The sequence below is a fragment of the Podarcis raffonei genome, chromosome 2 (assembly GCF_027172205.1).
Source record: "Podarcis raffonei isolate rPodRaf1 chromosome 2, rPodRaf1.pri, whole genome shotgun sequence".
Lineage (NCBI taxonomy): Eukaryota > Metazoa > Chordata > Lepidosauria > Squamata > Lacertidae > Podarcis > Podarcis raffonei.
The window spans coordinates 79,502,584-79,519,032 of NC_070603.1; the positions used below are offsets into that span (position 1 = coordinate 79,502,584).

General features: G+C 40.6%; 1 protein-coding gene across 17 annotated transcripts in view; it reads right to left on the reverse strand.

Moving 5' to 3' along the window:
• IQSEC1 (IQ motif and Sec7 domain ArfGEF 1) overlaps positions 1–16,449 on the reverse strand; it is a 316,254-nt gene that overhangs the window by 35,710 nt on the left and 264,095 nt on the right. For all 17 annotated transcript variants that reach the window (XM_053377722.1, XM_053377721.1, XM_053377720.1 and 14 more), the window contains 2 exons: positions 8,478–8,760; positions 4,903–6,164 (listed from right to left, as the gene is read on the reverse strand). In XM_053377722.1, the coding sequence (XP_053233697.1) occupies positions 4,903–6,164; positions 8,478–8,760 (1,545 nt within the window). The remainder of the gene's footprint in view (positions 1–4,902; positions 6,165–8,477; positions 8,761–16,449) is intronic.

Below are 16,449 nucleotides of genomic sequence, written 5' to 3' on the forward strand. Positions count from 1 at the left end.
TCCACAAGTTCGTTTTGTCTGTACGTTTCATTTTTCAGTTTATTTATTTATTCTTGTATGTTATTGAAGTGTCCTTTCTTAAATAAGTAAGTAAGTAAGTAAATAAGTAAGTAAGTAAGTAAGTAAACAAAGAAACTAACCCACAAGTTGAGGGACACCCTGTGAACTCTCTCCCTGTATCTGTCTGTATTAGTAACCCAGGTTTTTTTTAAAGATAACTTTTATTTATTTGAAATTATTCACACTCCAGCCTTCTGCTCTAATGAAACCAGAGCAACTTACAATAAACAGTAAAACAATATAAAAAGTAAGCAAGTGACAGAAAACAGTTAAACCTGCAGCTGCCCAAATAATACGGGCAACCCCCCATTTAAACGTGGGGGTTACGTTCCTAGTCAGTGAAATCATGTATATTTGAAACCCACTGAAAAAGACCACAAACACCCTGTTCAGTCCTGCCCTTTTAGTGATGTTTCAGTTAAATCTTTATGTTTCCAGGTCACTTCTGGGTTCAACGCGATGCGCATATACACAGTCACACACATATTGAATGCATGTAAACTGGGGGGGGGGGACCTATCTGTATACCGAAAGGCACCAGGTACGGAACCTATGAGGTCAGAGGTGGAAGGGGGCTTGCAATCTATGCTAGTGCTCAACAGCGCGTTGACTGTCATCTTAAAACAAACAAACAAACATAGCAGGCAATGGGGAAATTGCATTTGGCCTTTAGCCAAAAACTATTTGATCTTCTAATTATGTCAAATCACTTACAGGCCAATGCAACAAAAAATTATTTTATACCCCTCATCCGTTGTAAAACCTTACATCACACATTACCTAATTTAATGGTTCACATGACTGGGAATAAGAGGACCTGCACATGGCTATGCTTTCTCAGTGTTCCTTCTTAAAAATACTTCACAGTAACAGAGGTAGGAACTGTGCGATGCTCAAGCTGTCTGATGTGATTCACAACACTAAGCAAACTGCATGTACGTAACTCATAAAGTCCTTTATTCCTGGAATATGGATGATTCAACATGTGTCTGAAGAATGAGGAAACCAACTAGACAAGAAAGCTGAACTGGAAAAAGCAAACTAACAAAACTCATACAGCAAGCCAAAATAAGATTATTGTGTAATGTTTCTAGTCTGTGTATCACTCCTAGTCTGGCTTTTTGAAATCTACCACACCATCAAGAAAAAGCAGGCATTTATTCTGCACTGACACCAATCAGTATAGCGAAACCATTTAAAATATCTAATGGTCTCTCCCACATTGAATATTGTATTGGGATTAGTTTTTCAGTAACAGCCTCAGAGTACTTTGAAAAGACAAAAATGACAGGAGGCACCTGATAATTCCATGGAGCAATAATCCTCACAGTTCTTGTGAGACCTCACAGCAAGATGCACCAGCAGCTAACAACAACACAGATCAATAAGCTAACTGAAGGGGAGAGAGAGGAATTCTTGGTATCAGGTTTGTCCAAACCAGCATCATCGTATTTCAAAGTTAAAACCAAACTGAATGGTTTAAAAGCATTAAAACTTTAAAAAAATGTTTCCAAACCACATTTTCTTTTGGGCCTTAATTAAAACATTATTTCTCCTTCATGGATCACTGCCTTGCCATGGCAAAGGGGCTTGAATAACTCAGAGAAGCTATGAGCTATGCTGCGCAGAATCCCGTAGACTGCAAGAAGATCAAACCTATCCATTCTTAAGGAAATCAGCCCTGAGTGCTCACTGGAAGGACAGATCCTGAAGCTGAGACTCCAATACTTTGGCCATCTCATGAGAAGAGAAGACTCCCTGGAAGAAACCCTTCCAGGATAACAAGGAGAAGGGGACGACAGAGGACAGTGTTCTCGAAGCTACTAACATGAGTTTAACCAAACTGCTGGAGGCAGTGGAAGGCAGGAGTGCCTGGTGTGATCTGGTCCATAGGTTCATGAAGAGTCAGACACGACTAAACAACAACAAAACATTATTTCTTTACTGTTAAAGACAGGGAGCAGATTAAACACACATTTAAATCACAAGGCTGCCTAAATAACCTTGGAACTGTAGTTTCACCCTTAACGAACTACAGGATCCAGGATTCTTTGCGGAAAACCGTGCACTTTAAAGGCACAGTACTTATATGATCTGGCTCTTTTGTTCATCTCTTTAACGGGAAGAGCCAGTGGAGTAAAGTGCTTAGAGAGTTCAGACTAGGAATTCAGCCAACCATTCTCCTCCCAACCATTCTCCTCAACCTTATTTACCTTAGACGGTTGTTGACTGGATGAAATGGGAAGAGGAAAACAATATATACCATCTCGAATTCCTTGGAGTTAAGGTGGAATATAAATATATTAAGAAAGATAAATAAGAGTGAAGTTATTAAAGATTTTAAATATTTAAAATGTCACAGCTGGGTTACTTCCTAAATAAAATTGACAGTGCACCTAGGTAAAAATAATGATTCTTTCAAGGTTTTGTTTAAACCATGCGCAACAAACTATGTAATATCTAGGTAGGATATAACAAATTGTCTGCCTTAAAAAAGTATTGAGCTGCTTCTCATATTTTTGCATTGCACAAGCAAGCCTCAGCTCATACATGCCAGCCTTTCTACGAATGCTTCAATTCTCTCTCTGACTTCTGGTTTCAAGCAAACCATAATTTGCCATTACAACCAAACAAGTTAACTCCAAACTGCCCTCCAAACCGGAAGAAAAAAACCAATGTAAAGGACATTTTTCCAGTTTTGGTTTGGAAGGCAAAAACCTACAGTAGCTTGTCAATTCAAATGGCACACCAGACCTTGGCATTCCTACAACAGGGAGGAGGAGGCAAATGACCCCAAAGCTCACACATTCAGTGCCAAGCCATGGTGTTCAACACAAGCCAGTTGTGTATGTATTTCACACAAACTTCCTTAGTGCTATAAATATGCCCCTTTAATGATGGCAAAATTTACTACAGTATTATCCTAAACGTTTGCAGCTTGAGCCACAGCAGCTGCGCTGATTCTTTCTTCCACCTGTACAGGCAGTATGGCTCCAGTAAACCTCTGTCCTATCTCCAGCTGTGCAACAATAATTGTGACTGCCTAAGCAGCTGCAACAGCTCCTTGCCAAGTAACAGGGCGACACAGCTTGTGCTTCAGAGGAGGAGCTGCTGTCAATGTGCCTGGCAATCACAAGAACATGAATTATTGCATGCCTGCTGGGTCAATAAAATCTCCTACCCCTGTGTACCCATATTTGTTGAGGCTCTGAGCCGTCAGTGTACACCCCTCCAGTTGTGCATGGAACAGCAGAATGGTAGATTATACCTTTCTTTAGCCCCAACAGTGTACAAAGGCCTTTATGTAACATATTGGGAGCAATCAAAGGTAAGCAGGACTATGCCAATGAATAGAATAATCAGATTACACTAATTTAATTAGATCTAACTCTTCCACTAGGCTACTGTAAGGCTAACAATACATTGATTTTTTAAAATCACTATTTATTACCTTCTGCCATCTGTATTAGTTCCATGCTGTCTCAAGAAAAGAAATTATAAATTTAAAATATGCAATTTTTATACATTGTATTACATGGAAAATAAAGTATATGTAGTGTGTGAAAAAATATTTTGACAATCAGCCACTACACTATTGGCAATACTAACTTAACCCATATGGCACTGAATAAATTAAACTCCATGCTCAGTATTAAATCTATTACAATAATATGTAGACAGCCTGTTTTATAATATTTAGATATGAAGAAATCAAGAAGGAAAGCACTGCCAGTTACGTCAAAAAGCATATATGCTTAAGGGAAGTAAGGAAGCCCTTTGGAAAAACAAATAATTTTTAACCCTATTGCACACTCTGGCCAGAGCAAATAGCTTTGTTAATTGTTAATTATTTATAAAAAATGGGTCATATCCAACTAAGCCATAAGAGTAGACCTATTGCCTTGATTTCAGTGGGTCTACTCACCCCAACATGACTGTTTTCTGATGGCACTGTATTAGAACAGGAATGGATGGGATGGAAAAAACTTATTTGTCCTTTTAACGTTGCTTAAAAGAAAATGTTTCTTATATGAAGGACAACAAAAGGGCTCTCTCTCTCTCTCTCTCTCTCTCTCTGTGTGTGTGTGTGTGTGTGTGTGTGTGTGTTTTAAATACTACTTGCCCAAGATACACACCTTGGCATTTAAAGCAGTGAAATGGCAACTGCAGTGGTGGGAAGAGAGAAGAAAGTAAACATGCTGAAAACAGGGAAAAGACAAGTGTGCACACAAAAGGGCTGCATCAGACATGACCCTAAACTATGGTCTGGTGACACATGAACATGCTCACAGGAGGAATTTGAAAGAATTTTCTTCCGCTTTCTGTTAACCACAGCTTGCTATTTCATCAGAACCTGAAGCTATGGTGAACTATGGTTAGTTCAAATGAGCTACTTCAGAAACCATGGTTCGATGTCAGATGCTTGAAACTAACCACCGTTTGTTGGTATGGATGACACAACAAACCATGGTATAAATTTCTGAACTCATCCTTCTGGCTGCATGTTTAGGAGGAGGCTGGGCTCACCCACACCTTTCTAAACCATAGCTTAGCACATGGATAGTGAACCTGTGGTCTTCCATATTTATTTGGCTTCAACTCCTATCAGCCCCAGAAAGCATTATTAATAACCAGGGATGATAGGAGTTGCAGTCTAGTAACATCTGAAGTGCCACAGGTTCCCCAACCCTGGTTTAGTATGACACCCAAAGACAGCCATTGTTGGAGATCATGTTAACCTTCATAATGGAGTTGCAGAAATATCTAATTATCCTGTGATTTGGCGATAAATTTCTTTTCTATGTAAATTTCTTTTCTATGTAAAAAATGCATTGTACTCACTTATTAAAAAGGTTCAATCCAATCCTATAGTGACGTTTCCTGATGATGTCATTACTGAAGGCAGGAGAATCCCAGCTATTGCGAGTCTCTTTATGGTACGTTTGCTTGCTCAGTGTTTGTTCCCTTAAGCTGTCTCGAGAAGAAGACTCTGAGCTGCAGTTTATTGTATCATTGGAATTGGAAGTGCTATTAATGCTATCATTGTCTCCATCAGAATAATCAGACTCAGATTTGCTTTGCCTGTTTGCTGTGCCATTAATGGCTAAGTGGCTATCAATAGGCCTTGGTCTATGTCTAGTCTCCTGGTCCTCTCGGGAAATTATCTTGGTAGGGATGCCATGTGAGATATGCTTGGGACTACCTTGCGTACTAGTAATTCCTCGATCATATGCATTCTGTCTCTTTAATGATCCCCTCTCTGAGCGATCACTTAAGTCCACTGAACTGTCACTAGGTGGTTCTATAGTTAGCAAAGGCAAATGATCCATTCTCATTCTTTGTTCCTGGGATTCTAGTGAAGGGGTACTTCTGCAGCTCGTATCAGTATCTATCTTATGATCCTTGTGTGTCATAGACCAGTACTCTTGAGATGGGTTCATTGACCGAAGTCTTAGGTCAGATTCTGTGCTAGATGGCCTATCTACTGATTGGGAAAGAGGAAGTGGTGGGGATAGTTCTTCTTCATCAATATACAATGTAACGTCACTATAAGATGCAGTCATTTCATCAAGTTTCCTGTGGTCCACATTATGGCTTGTTGGTTTAGTTTGACAACTGTCCCTCTCTATTTCCCGACTTCTGACCTGATCAGGTATCTGTACCTCATCAGAGTGCATGCTACGACAATTTAATGCATCGTCAATGGACTCGGCAAGAGATTTTACTTGTCTCGAAAAAGCATCCTCCAGTTCCGTTATGGCATCAGCAAAGTCAGTGGACGCTGCTGGAGATTTCATTGTAGCCGATTCACCAAGGTCACTACATTCAGATTGGACAAGGGCTCCTAGTTTTGACCCATCATTTGTAACAGAAACTTGCTTCCCCTCGAAGTAGGAACTGTGGACTTTCTCAGGTCCTTCAAACGAAAACTGCATTCTCATATTGGATAGAACAATGCGTCTTGACATACGATTTTCAGACATAGAACTTCTAAGCCGCTCAAAGTTTTTGTTCATCTGATACTGGCGGAAAGCAGTCTGTATAGTACGAGCGGCATGTCTAGTTATGAGACGGCCTCCATATTTCCGTTCTAGCATTTCAACCTAAAAAGAAAATATAAATATTTGATAATACTCATGCACTAAGAGTGCTTACTGCATGGCTCTCTAATACAGTACTGAGGCAATAAGTGTTTCAAAATTAGCTCAGAAAAATGTATCTCCTAGGAAACTTATGATCTAAAAAGATTTCTGAGATGGAAATACGCTCAGTAAGTAAAGGCCACCTCATGACAATAGAAAATTACCTGTACAAGTGCACATAAAATGATCCACCAAGAAGATACTTTTTGTAACTGTCTCACAAGTATATTTTATTAACACAGAAAGATATGACACTTACCTCTGCAAAACTTACTTTCACATAAAACAAGTGCAACAATTTAAATTGCACATGGCGTTGTGATTTTAAATTGTATGCTTCCACGAGTAGTGCTTAGATGCTAGAAGTATGGGATAGAAATCTCAAAATAAATAAAATAAAGAGGTGTGTGGTTTTTTTTTAATGCTGATACAAGCAGTTAGAATTTAGAGAAGAATTAAATAGAACAACTGGCATTCTGTATGAAAAGAATTTGGCAAAAATAGTTATTTACTCAACCACATTAAATGCAAACCGTTTTTGTAATTGAACTTGAAGAAGTATTTTTTTAGGTCTGCAACTAACTTACATTAAAAGAAAGCAAAGAGTTTCCTATGGTCATGTTGCATTGCTCCTTTATAGAACTAATGATACCAGTTACTGATCCTTGCATTTCCTAAGCTTAAATTATGTTTAGAGTGGCCACACCATGGAAAAGGCCATAGCTCAGGATCTGCTTTGCACACAGAAATCCCAGATTCAATTCCTAGCATCCCCAGACATGACTGGAAGTGTCCATTGTCTGAAACTCTGGAGAGCTGCTTACCAGTCAGTGCAGGCAATGCTGAGTTAGATGCACCAATGGTATGACTTCATATAAGGCAGCTTCCTATGTTCCAATACAGTCGTATCTTGGATCCCGAACGCCTTGCGTTTGGGCTCCTGAATGCTGCAAACATGGAAGTGAGTGTTCTGGTTTGCGAACGTTCTTTGGAACCTGAACGTCCAATGTGGCTTCCGATTGGCTGCAGCCTTAGCCGCGCCTTGGTTTCTGAATGTTTTGGAAGTCAAACGGACTTCCAGAACGGATTCTGTTTGACTTACGAAGTACCACTGTATATGCTGCATACATAAAATTTTAACAAAGCAAGAAATTGCATTCTCTGTGCCTTTGGAGTATAATTGAATCAATTCCTTGTCAGATTTTCCTTTCAACAGTTATGAACAATTTTACTGATGACATTTCACACTTAAACTTTCTCCCTCAGGCTTTCCTTGCATGAATTGGGAGAAAACTTGTCTGCTTCACAGATACCCGCAGGAGATTTAAAAAGAGTTATTACAATCCATGTTAATCTATTTTATATTCTTTCCACCAAGAATTTAGTGTGCATTTGCAATTATGAAAATCCTTGGCTACATCGATATGATACACTGCCGATGATTCTCATCACTGCAGTGGTGTATTTTTAAAAGAGGCAAAGTAGTAAAAAAATAGGATGTTAAAATTTGAATTAAGCTGAAGTTCACATTATAGAACTGCTTGCAGTGATTACTTTTAATAAAAAAAAGTTGAGGTTTTCCCCCTCAAGCATTTTTTTTAAAAAAAGATCAGTTAATAGTCTCAATATCACAAGTCATTTTACTGTACTAAACTATTGGACAGAATCATTTGCTTTCAAATGATTCTGCTTCCAAATTCACAGTGAGAATACCAGCAACATGTTGCAGGCATCTGTACTAGTTGTAGTCTTGGTAATATGGTAATATGGATTTGGTAGAGTCAGAGGTAGGGCAGAAAAAAATCATTAAGCCAATCTTGCCTAGAACTGTAAAAAACCCTGGTTCATAGCCTTAAAAGAAAGCTTAAAAGAAGCACTGATTGACTGAAAGCATGGGGACTTTGTTAATACAGAGGCCAGGCAAAGAGTTTGTTTATATACTAACCAAGTCCTTCTGGTTTTAAACGGCACAGTCTCTAGTAAAAAAATTGGCACAGCTCCACAAGTTAAGCAATGAGCCACATATGCAAAATCATAGCACAAATACAGGGAGGCATTTTCTTCGAAGGAAAAGTCATTTCGCTAAGCATTAATATCAGCTGGTTGTTTAGCAAGTCATGGAAAAAGACAGAAGAAGGAAACATTAATATTATTCAGATATGCCAAATTATGGAACAGACTCGCAAAAAAATAATATCCTGCTATTTTCCAGGAATGGCTGAATAACCTTTCCATGACACTAGCTTGATTCATAGAACTGCACAGTTCAAGTACCTGCTTATCCTGCAAGTCCGATGAGAGTTCATAGCTCTCTGAAAGTGACCTCGACCTTTTAATAGCTTCTTCCTCTGCTTGTTTTCTGAGTATGGATGTTGAGTGTTGAAGCTTTGGCCTCCGGGGCCTTTGCTGCCCTGGGGAGACGGAATACAGCCCGTATGGAGAATGGTCGTAATGGTCTGGGCTTAGAGCTGAACTGTGAGTTATAGCTCCTTGATGATAGGTAGAGGGACTATCCAATGATGTGCCTGTTTCACTTCCAGGAGCTTCACCCTCAACACTAAACAGAAAGAAGAAATAGAAAAGGCAATTAAGATTAAGATCCCAGTGGCTTGTTTCAAGTAAAACTTCATATACAATCAATGCATATCTATAATAATTCAGTTGCTGTCATTTGTATTGGAAAGCTGCAGATCAGGAGCAGGAAACTTGTAGGCTTCCTGGTGTTGTTAGCCTACAGTTCTCATCATTCCTGAACACTGGCCATGCTGGCTAGAACTCATGGAAACTAAAGTCCCACAAAGTTTGGAGGGTCACAGGTTACCTATTTCTTCTATAGATTATCATATTTAACAGCTACTGATGCAAGTTTCTATAAAAACTGGATCATTCTCTAGTGCTGCATTCCTGAAATCATTGGACTGCAGCTCCCATTAATCCTAGGCAGCAAGGTCAAAGGTCAGGTATGGTGAGAACTGTAATCCAACAACATATGGAAGGCACTACTTTAGCTACCGCTGCTCTAGTGCAATGCCATGCAAGTACGAATACCAATATGTTTCCAAAAATGAATGTATTACATTTTTTAAATAAGAATTAACAAAAAAAGCTAATCAATGCATATTTTGACAATATTTTGTACAAGATTTATCCTTAACTATCACACAGAGCTTCAAATACAGAGTGAAAACTTAGAAGTATCACGGCTACAATGGAAACAATGCTTGTATATGTGTAAATTGCATTTTCCTCGACCCATCCTGTATAATGCTGTATTATAAAAGCACAGTTGTTTCTTCTATTCCTGATTATAGATACTGGTTTGAACTAGGAACTTTCATCTTCTTGTAACAACCACATTTTTATCATTAACAAAGACATTCCATCCTTGTAATGACAGTTTTCATAATTTGATTTTCATCCTGTGTCTCCTTGCAGAATAAAGGGGAAGTTCCCTGCAGTGCCACATCCTTCAGGAAATGTCCTGCGTTAAAAACACTGCTCATTTTGAGGCCCCCAGCTGAGATTGGGTGGGCAGAAAATACATCCAAGGCAAAGCAAGGCAAAACCTCTATAGCATTTCCTCAGCATCTATAAGCCGCCATTCTCTCCCCATCTTCCCTCAAACAAGGCACTAAGATCGTATATGTGGCGTAATCTTTAAAATATATGTGCTGCATTAAAATGAAACTACTTGATTGTTGTCATGGGATGAATTTTTACAGTGGTAGAACAGTTTGATCAGGTAGACTGAGATTTCACTCAGTACTTTAAAAAAATAAAAACAATTTGTGTTTTGGACGTGCTTCCTCCATGATGGACAGGTATAACAACTCAGCACTTTTAATGGAGTATCTTCTATTTGCAAACTCATACTATGAAGTTTAAGAGAGATATAGGGATTCAGGGTGCTACAAAGAAAATCTTGGCTGCATACATGGGCAGTCATACCCATTCTGGTTTTTTTTTAAGAGAAGCTTGACAGGAGGCGACACATTGCATCTCTGAAGTGGCTATAGTACAAGCAAGTGTAAGAGGATGATTGTGGCACAAGGATAAGCACAGAATATACAGGCCCACAATAATAATCAGTCAACAAAATGGCACAGCTGTCACAGTAAAGGCAATGGTCGTCTGATCAGATCACAGTAATTACTACTTGTATAGCTATCATGATTACCATAATCAGTGAGCATCTTTACATGGCCATGTAAAATCTGTTAAAACACCAGTAGTATTATAGGTATGCAGAATTTCATTTTCCCCCTCAGGCAGAAATTAAACGAACCTAATATTTTTGTGATGCTAATAAAATAAAGTTTGAAGGTGAGTTTCACAGATAAGCAATGCTAAAATTGAAGAAATATTAACTGTATATTAAGTAGGTGACTGTGAATAAAGAAGGTAGGTTCACCCTGACCCATATTTCAACTATCTCTATAGTGAGAATATCAGTGTGTGTGTGTGTGGGGGGGGGGAAGGAATCTCCTTCTGAAGAGCCACAGGAGAATGTATGCATAGTCACAGGAGCTGGCAGGCAATTATGGTATAGAAAGAGGGACAACTGCATGCCTTCTCCTGTCATTTGAAATTGTCTTTTCACTTCCACTCTGCTGCCAGACGTTCCCCAGCAACTTCATAAACTTAGAATATGCATTATCTTTCCACTGTTAAGAGATACAGTTCAATAGCACTGAGATGCTTCAACGTGAGGATAGGATTTAGTAATATGCCAAACTCATAAGACCAGGATGCAATTCCTGCCAAATCCTGTAGAGATGAATGAACAAACCAGCCAGCTATAGTACAGAAAGCTAATGTCAGGTGAACCTTAAGAATACTCATCATGCTGCTTTTCTGGAATAAGATTTTGGAAAAGCCTGTATGAGTTCTGAAGAAGTATTTTGGTCCCAGGAAGTAAGTAAAGGAAGGAATCAGTAGTATTTCAGTCACAATCCTATTCCTCTGCAGCAACTCCAGTGTTTTGAAAACAAGCTGTTACAGCTGCCTGTATCAGCACTACAACCGTAGCTGACAGTGACAAGAAGTATGCAGAGACTTAAAAAATTGTAGCACATTCTTCAAAAACTGTCTAATTCACTGGTCTTTAACTAGTGGGTCATCCCCTTGGTTGCAGCCTAAGGTAGTCACCACTAGAGACAATACCACCATACGTAGATATACTAAACAGCAGCAGTAGTAAGATGGCTCATGCATTGCATGCATAGGCTAAGTATGAGCCCTCATCTGAAAAGCTGAAGACACAAATCTATCTGCTTATAAGCAGCACTGGTTATGGTGATTCTTACTATGGAAGTAACAACAAATAAGAAAGACAGGGAAATCGTTGAGGGGAAATACTTCAATGAGGGCAGTGAAGGTCCTGTATGAGTGTCTGGAGGCAGTTGGAGGATGGATGGCAGATAACAGATTGAGGTTGTATCCTGACAAGACAGAAGTACTGTTCTTGGGAGACAGGGGGCAGGCTGGTGTGGAGGACTCCCTGGTCCTGAATAGGGCAACCGTGCCCCTGAAGGACCAGGTGCGCAGCCTGGGAGTCATTTTGGACTCACAGCTGTCAATGGAGGAGCAGGTCAATTCTGTGTTCAGGGCAGCTATCTACCGGCTCCATCTGGTATACAGGCTGAGACCTTACCTGCCCGCAGACTGTCTTGCCAGAGTGGTGTATGCTCTAGTTATCTCCTGCTTGGACTACTGCAATGCGTTTTACGTGGGGCTACCTTTGAAGGTGACTTAGAAACCGCAATTAATGCAGAATGCAGCAGCTAGACTGGTGACTGGGAGTGGCTGCAAAGACCATATAACACCGGTCCTGAGAGACCTGCATTGGCTCCCAGTACGTTTCCGAGCACAATTCAAAGTATTGGTGCTGACCTTTAAAGCCCTAACCGGCCTTTGTCCAGTATACCTGAAGGAGCGTCTCCACCTCCATCGTTCTGCCCAGACACTGAGGTCCAGCGCCGAGGACCTTCTGGCGGTTCCCTCGCTGTGAGAAGCCAAGTTACAGGGAACCAGGCAGAGGGCCTTCTCGGCAGTGGCACCCGCCCTATGGAACGCCTTCCCACCAGATGTGAAAGAGAAAAGTAACTACCAAACTTTTAGAAGATATCTGAAGGCAGCCCTGTTTAATGTTTAATGCTGTATTGTTTTTTTAACATTCGGTTAGGAGCTGCCCAGAGTGGTTGGGGAAACAATAAATTGTTGTTGTTGTTTTGTTGTTGTTGTTTTACAAAAGCTCACACACAGCTATTTTAGAGAAAATATGTATGCTGAAACATTGCCTTTTCTCTGAATTAGGAACCTTGATTGTAATTAAAAAATCAAATATAAAAAAGGATGCAGCAGCTTTATAACCTCAATCAAGTCCTCATAATCAAAGCCTAGGTTTTCTTCTGCATTATTTGAATACATGACTTACAAATTATCTATCCATTATTCCCCTCTAAACTGTAGCACATCAACTGAAGAAACACATGTCAAAACAAGGTCATCTGTTGGCCTCATCAAAAAGTCAGTCAATGGTCATCTAACTAATGGGGGATGTTGAATTCTGAATGCCAGAGAGGACAAAGATAACTGCTCTATTCTGATCAAACAAAACTACCAACATGCAGACAGCAGCTGATGAAAAATAAAGCCTGTCTTGTATTTTAGCTTGTGGACTCAGAATATGCACACTGTGTATCTAAGCTACCAGAGTTGAACCACCTGTTTCACATGAGATAAAAGAAATTTAATTAATTTCTTCTAACAATGGTTTCATATTTGTTGCTGATTAAATGGTTCTATGTAAAGATGTAAAACAAGGTGTTCATAACTTCCAACTCATTTTCTTCATATCAGGAGGACCTGTAGCTGACTTTCTGGCTTCTACTGAGTTAAAAAATGTAATATAACCAAAAGCGCTTTTCAGAAGCAAAGAAGAGCAGCCATCTTGAAACGTCATATGTATCAGTTTATACTAACTAATATTGTTATTAAAAGCATAAATACACATCCATTTTAAAACACAAATACACAACTGGAATAAAACATACAAACTGCATACTAATCAGCCTTAAAACCAACTTCTGCACAGGCCTGCAGAAGTGACGAAAATTTATAAACCCACACATATTTGATTAGATCTCAGCACATCACTGTTAGCCACCTGTGTTTTCTTATCATAGGTGACCAGATAATTACAAGTGGGGGATCAACTGGTCTTTGACTGGTGCGTCATCCACCACAAAATGGTTGCAACCTAAGCTGGTCACCACCAGAGACAATAACACTATGTATATACAGGGTGGCCCAAAAGTAGGTAATAAAGCTGAGCCTATGAAATTCATCACAACGGATTATATGGGTGCATATAACTGACACAAGACAAAGTAGCAGTTAAATTTCAGGCTGGCAGTTGGAAAGAATAGTGGAGTCAGGTAAAAGGATTATTTTTCTTTACAGATATTGTGAATTGTGTCCTCCCTAAAAGAGGGCACATGTTGCAGTGAGATCTGGAGACTGACCTCTTGGTTGTGGGTGGGTCCATTGGATAGCCACAACACCCGATTGGGCCCACAGAGGCTGAGGAATGGGCCCCGCTTACGCTCCTCTGACCCTTCCATCAGCTTGTTTGCTTGGAGGAAGCAGGCGAACCGAGCGAGGTATGAGTCCCATGATTCAGAGGCTGGAGCGAATGGCAGTAGAGGCACGAGTGAAGCCATGGTTCCGATGCCGACGTGGAGGGCGATGGATGGAACACAGTGCTCTAGCCAATACGGTTAGCTCTGAATTGGGTTCTGTTCAGTGATTTCGCTCAGTGTTTCAGCTCAGTGAGTGTCCAAATCTGGCTGTGCTCTGATGTCCATCCGATCCCACCTTCGTCGCCAGTATTAAGTAGTGGGTTGACAAAGTAGACGACACAGAGATTTCTCCAAGTGGTTCTTTATAGTAAGCTGGAACTGAACGGAACAGCTCAGCCAGCCTGCCTTTTCGCATCCAAAGGTACCACTGTACACAATACCCCTGGTGGCCAGCGTGAACACTTCAATAACACCCTCGATGCTGGGTTTCAATCTGGCCAATGGGGTTGCAGTCTAAACGGATTGAGGGACCTATATAAACCCATGCATGTGACCCAGAACTCCATCTTTCTGCTTGTGCATCAAAACACCTGCCCACCTCTCCCTAATTTTAGGGCCTTTTGCGATTGACCTTGCTATGCCGTCGTGTGTCGTCTGTTGTTGGGACAGGGGCACAGCAGGAATTTTCCCACTTGGCCAATTGGCTGTTGCCATTTGGGTTTTGCCTGCTGCGTAGCAATTCGTCACAACTTGTAAGGTTGAGGATGGGCACTGTTTCATGTGATAGGGATGGGAGAACGGTCTCGCCATCCCTATGTGAAGGATATTTCATTAAAGGAGTCCAGGGACTCAACTTGGTTTGGCCAACCCCGAATAGGGGTTGTGCCCATGCCTGAGTCCAGGGGAGCATCTAGGGAGTGAATAGAGTCTGCTCCCAGCCTTTTCACCTTCCTCAGGTCTTCACCCTTGGCTGACTATGATAGAGCTCTGGGTCAGCGCTACCTGCAAGGGTGTAGGGAGCTAGTCGAACCAGAGCAACCACTCACTTTTCTGTAATCAATAAGGTTGTGGCCTAAATTCTGCCAAAAACCAAAACTAAAATTTGAGTCAAATGTGTCTTTGTTTAGGAGGGAGGTCTCTGGGTCTGAACACGCAAATGATGAGTCAAAAACAAAAGATGTGGATTCTAAAGCAGTATTACAGTGGTACTTCGGGATGCGAACGGGATCCGTTCCGGAGCCCCGTTCGCATCCTGAACTCAAAGCAAGCTGCGACGGCGCGTGCGCAGGTCGTGTTTAGCCCCTTCCGCGCATGCGCGTGACATCATTTTGAGTGTCTGCGCATGTGGCGAAACCTGGAAGTAACACACTCCATTACTTCTGGGTTGCTGCGGAGCGCAACTCGAATGCGCTCAACCCGAAGCACATTCAACCCGAGGTATGACTGTACCTACTCTGGGGCCTGTTTATACTAAAACAGCCAACAACAGCAGTAGTAACCTGGCTTATGTGAAGGGGCCATACACAATATTTCCATAAAGAAAGAGAAGACCTTTTACAAAGGTTATTTATTTCAGGTTTACCAGAAAGGGGCTAACGCGGTGCTCATTCTCTTTGCATGCTCTTGCGTGTTCAACAATAAAAAAGAGAATTACATTTTTAACCTAATGTATGAAAATTGATACGTGTTTTGTTATCAGTATCAAGGCTGTGTATCAGTAGGCACAACACGTGGCATCCAAGGGACTACTGGAATGGGCTTGCCATGCCAATGCATCATTTTTGATTTTATCATCAATGGGAGGGATAGGTACAGTGAAAATGAACAAGTGTGGTCAAGCAGAATGGTTCCTAGCATATTATACTGTTTTACCTACAGTGAGTCAAGCTTCTGCTTCCTCTGCAGCTGCTGAAACAGCACTTGAGAATTTTGATAAACGACATAGTGTAAATAAATGACATGTATTCTAGCTGAAAGATGTCCTTAGAAAGTCCTTAGAAGATACTAAAACCAGAAATGTCTAATAATGCATTCAGATGGTAAACTTTTGCCCATTTTGTCTATGGCAATACGGTGGTACCTCGGGTTACAGACGCTTCAGGTTACAGACCCCGCTAACCCAGAAATAGTACCTTGGGTTAAGAACTTTGCTTCAGGATGAGAACACAAATTGCGCAGCGGCGACGTGGCAGCAGCAAGAGTCCCCTTTAGCTAAAGTGGTACCTCAGGTTAAGAACAGTTTCAGGTTAAGAACGGACCTCCAGAACGAATTAAGCTCTTAACCCAAGGTACCACTGTATTCACATTCCGCCCCATAGGAATTGGATCATTTTAAAAGTATGGCTTACTTGCCAAAAATAGGAGTAAAGTCTCCACGTAGTGTGCAAATAAAAAACACAAATCCTACTGATTCATTTAAGTGCCCAAGTTGCTTGCTCTCTAAAACATTTTGTATTTTCCCCAATACGATCCTGTTGCATGGAGGAAACATTTCCATGAGTTTGAACAAACATTGTTCTTTGACATTCCATGATAGAACGAAAATATTTTGAAAGAAAATCTAAGCAAACCTAACCTAACCAGCAAAATAATCTACAATCAATTACAAATTTACTGTCTGTTATGTCTGCCAACTAATGAAGCTCATCAAATCACCAGAGACT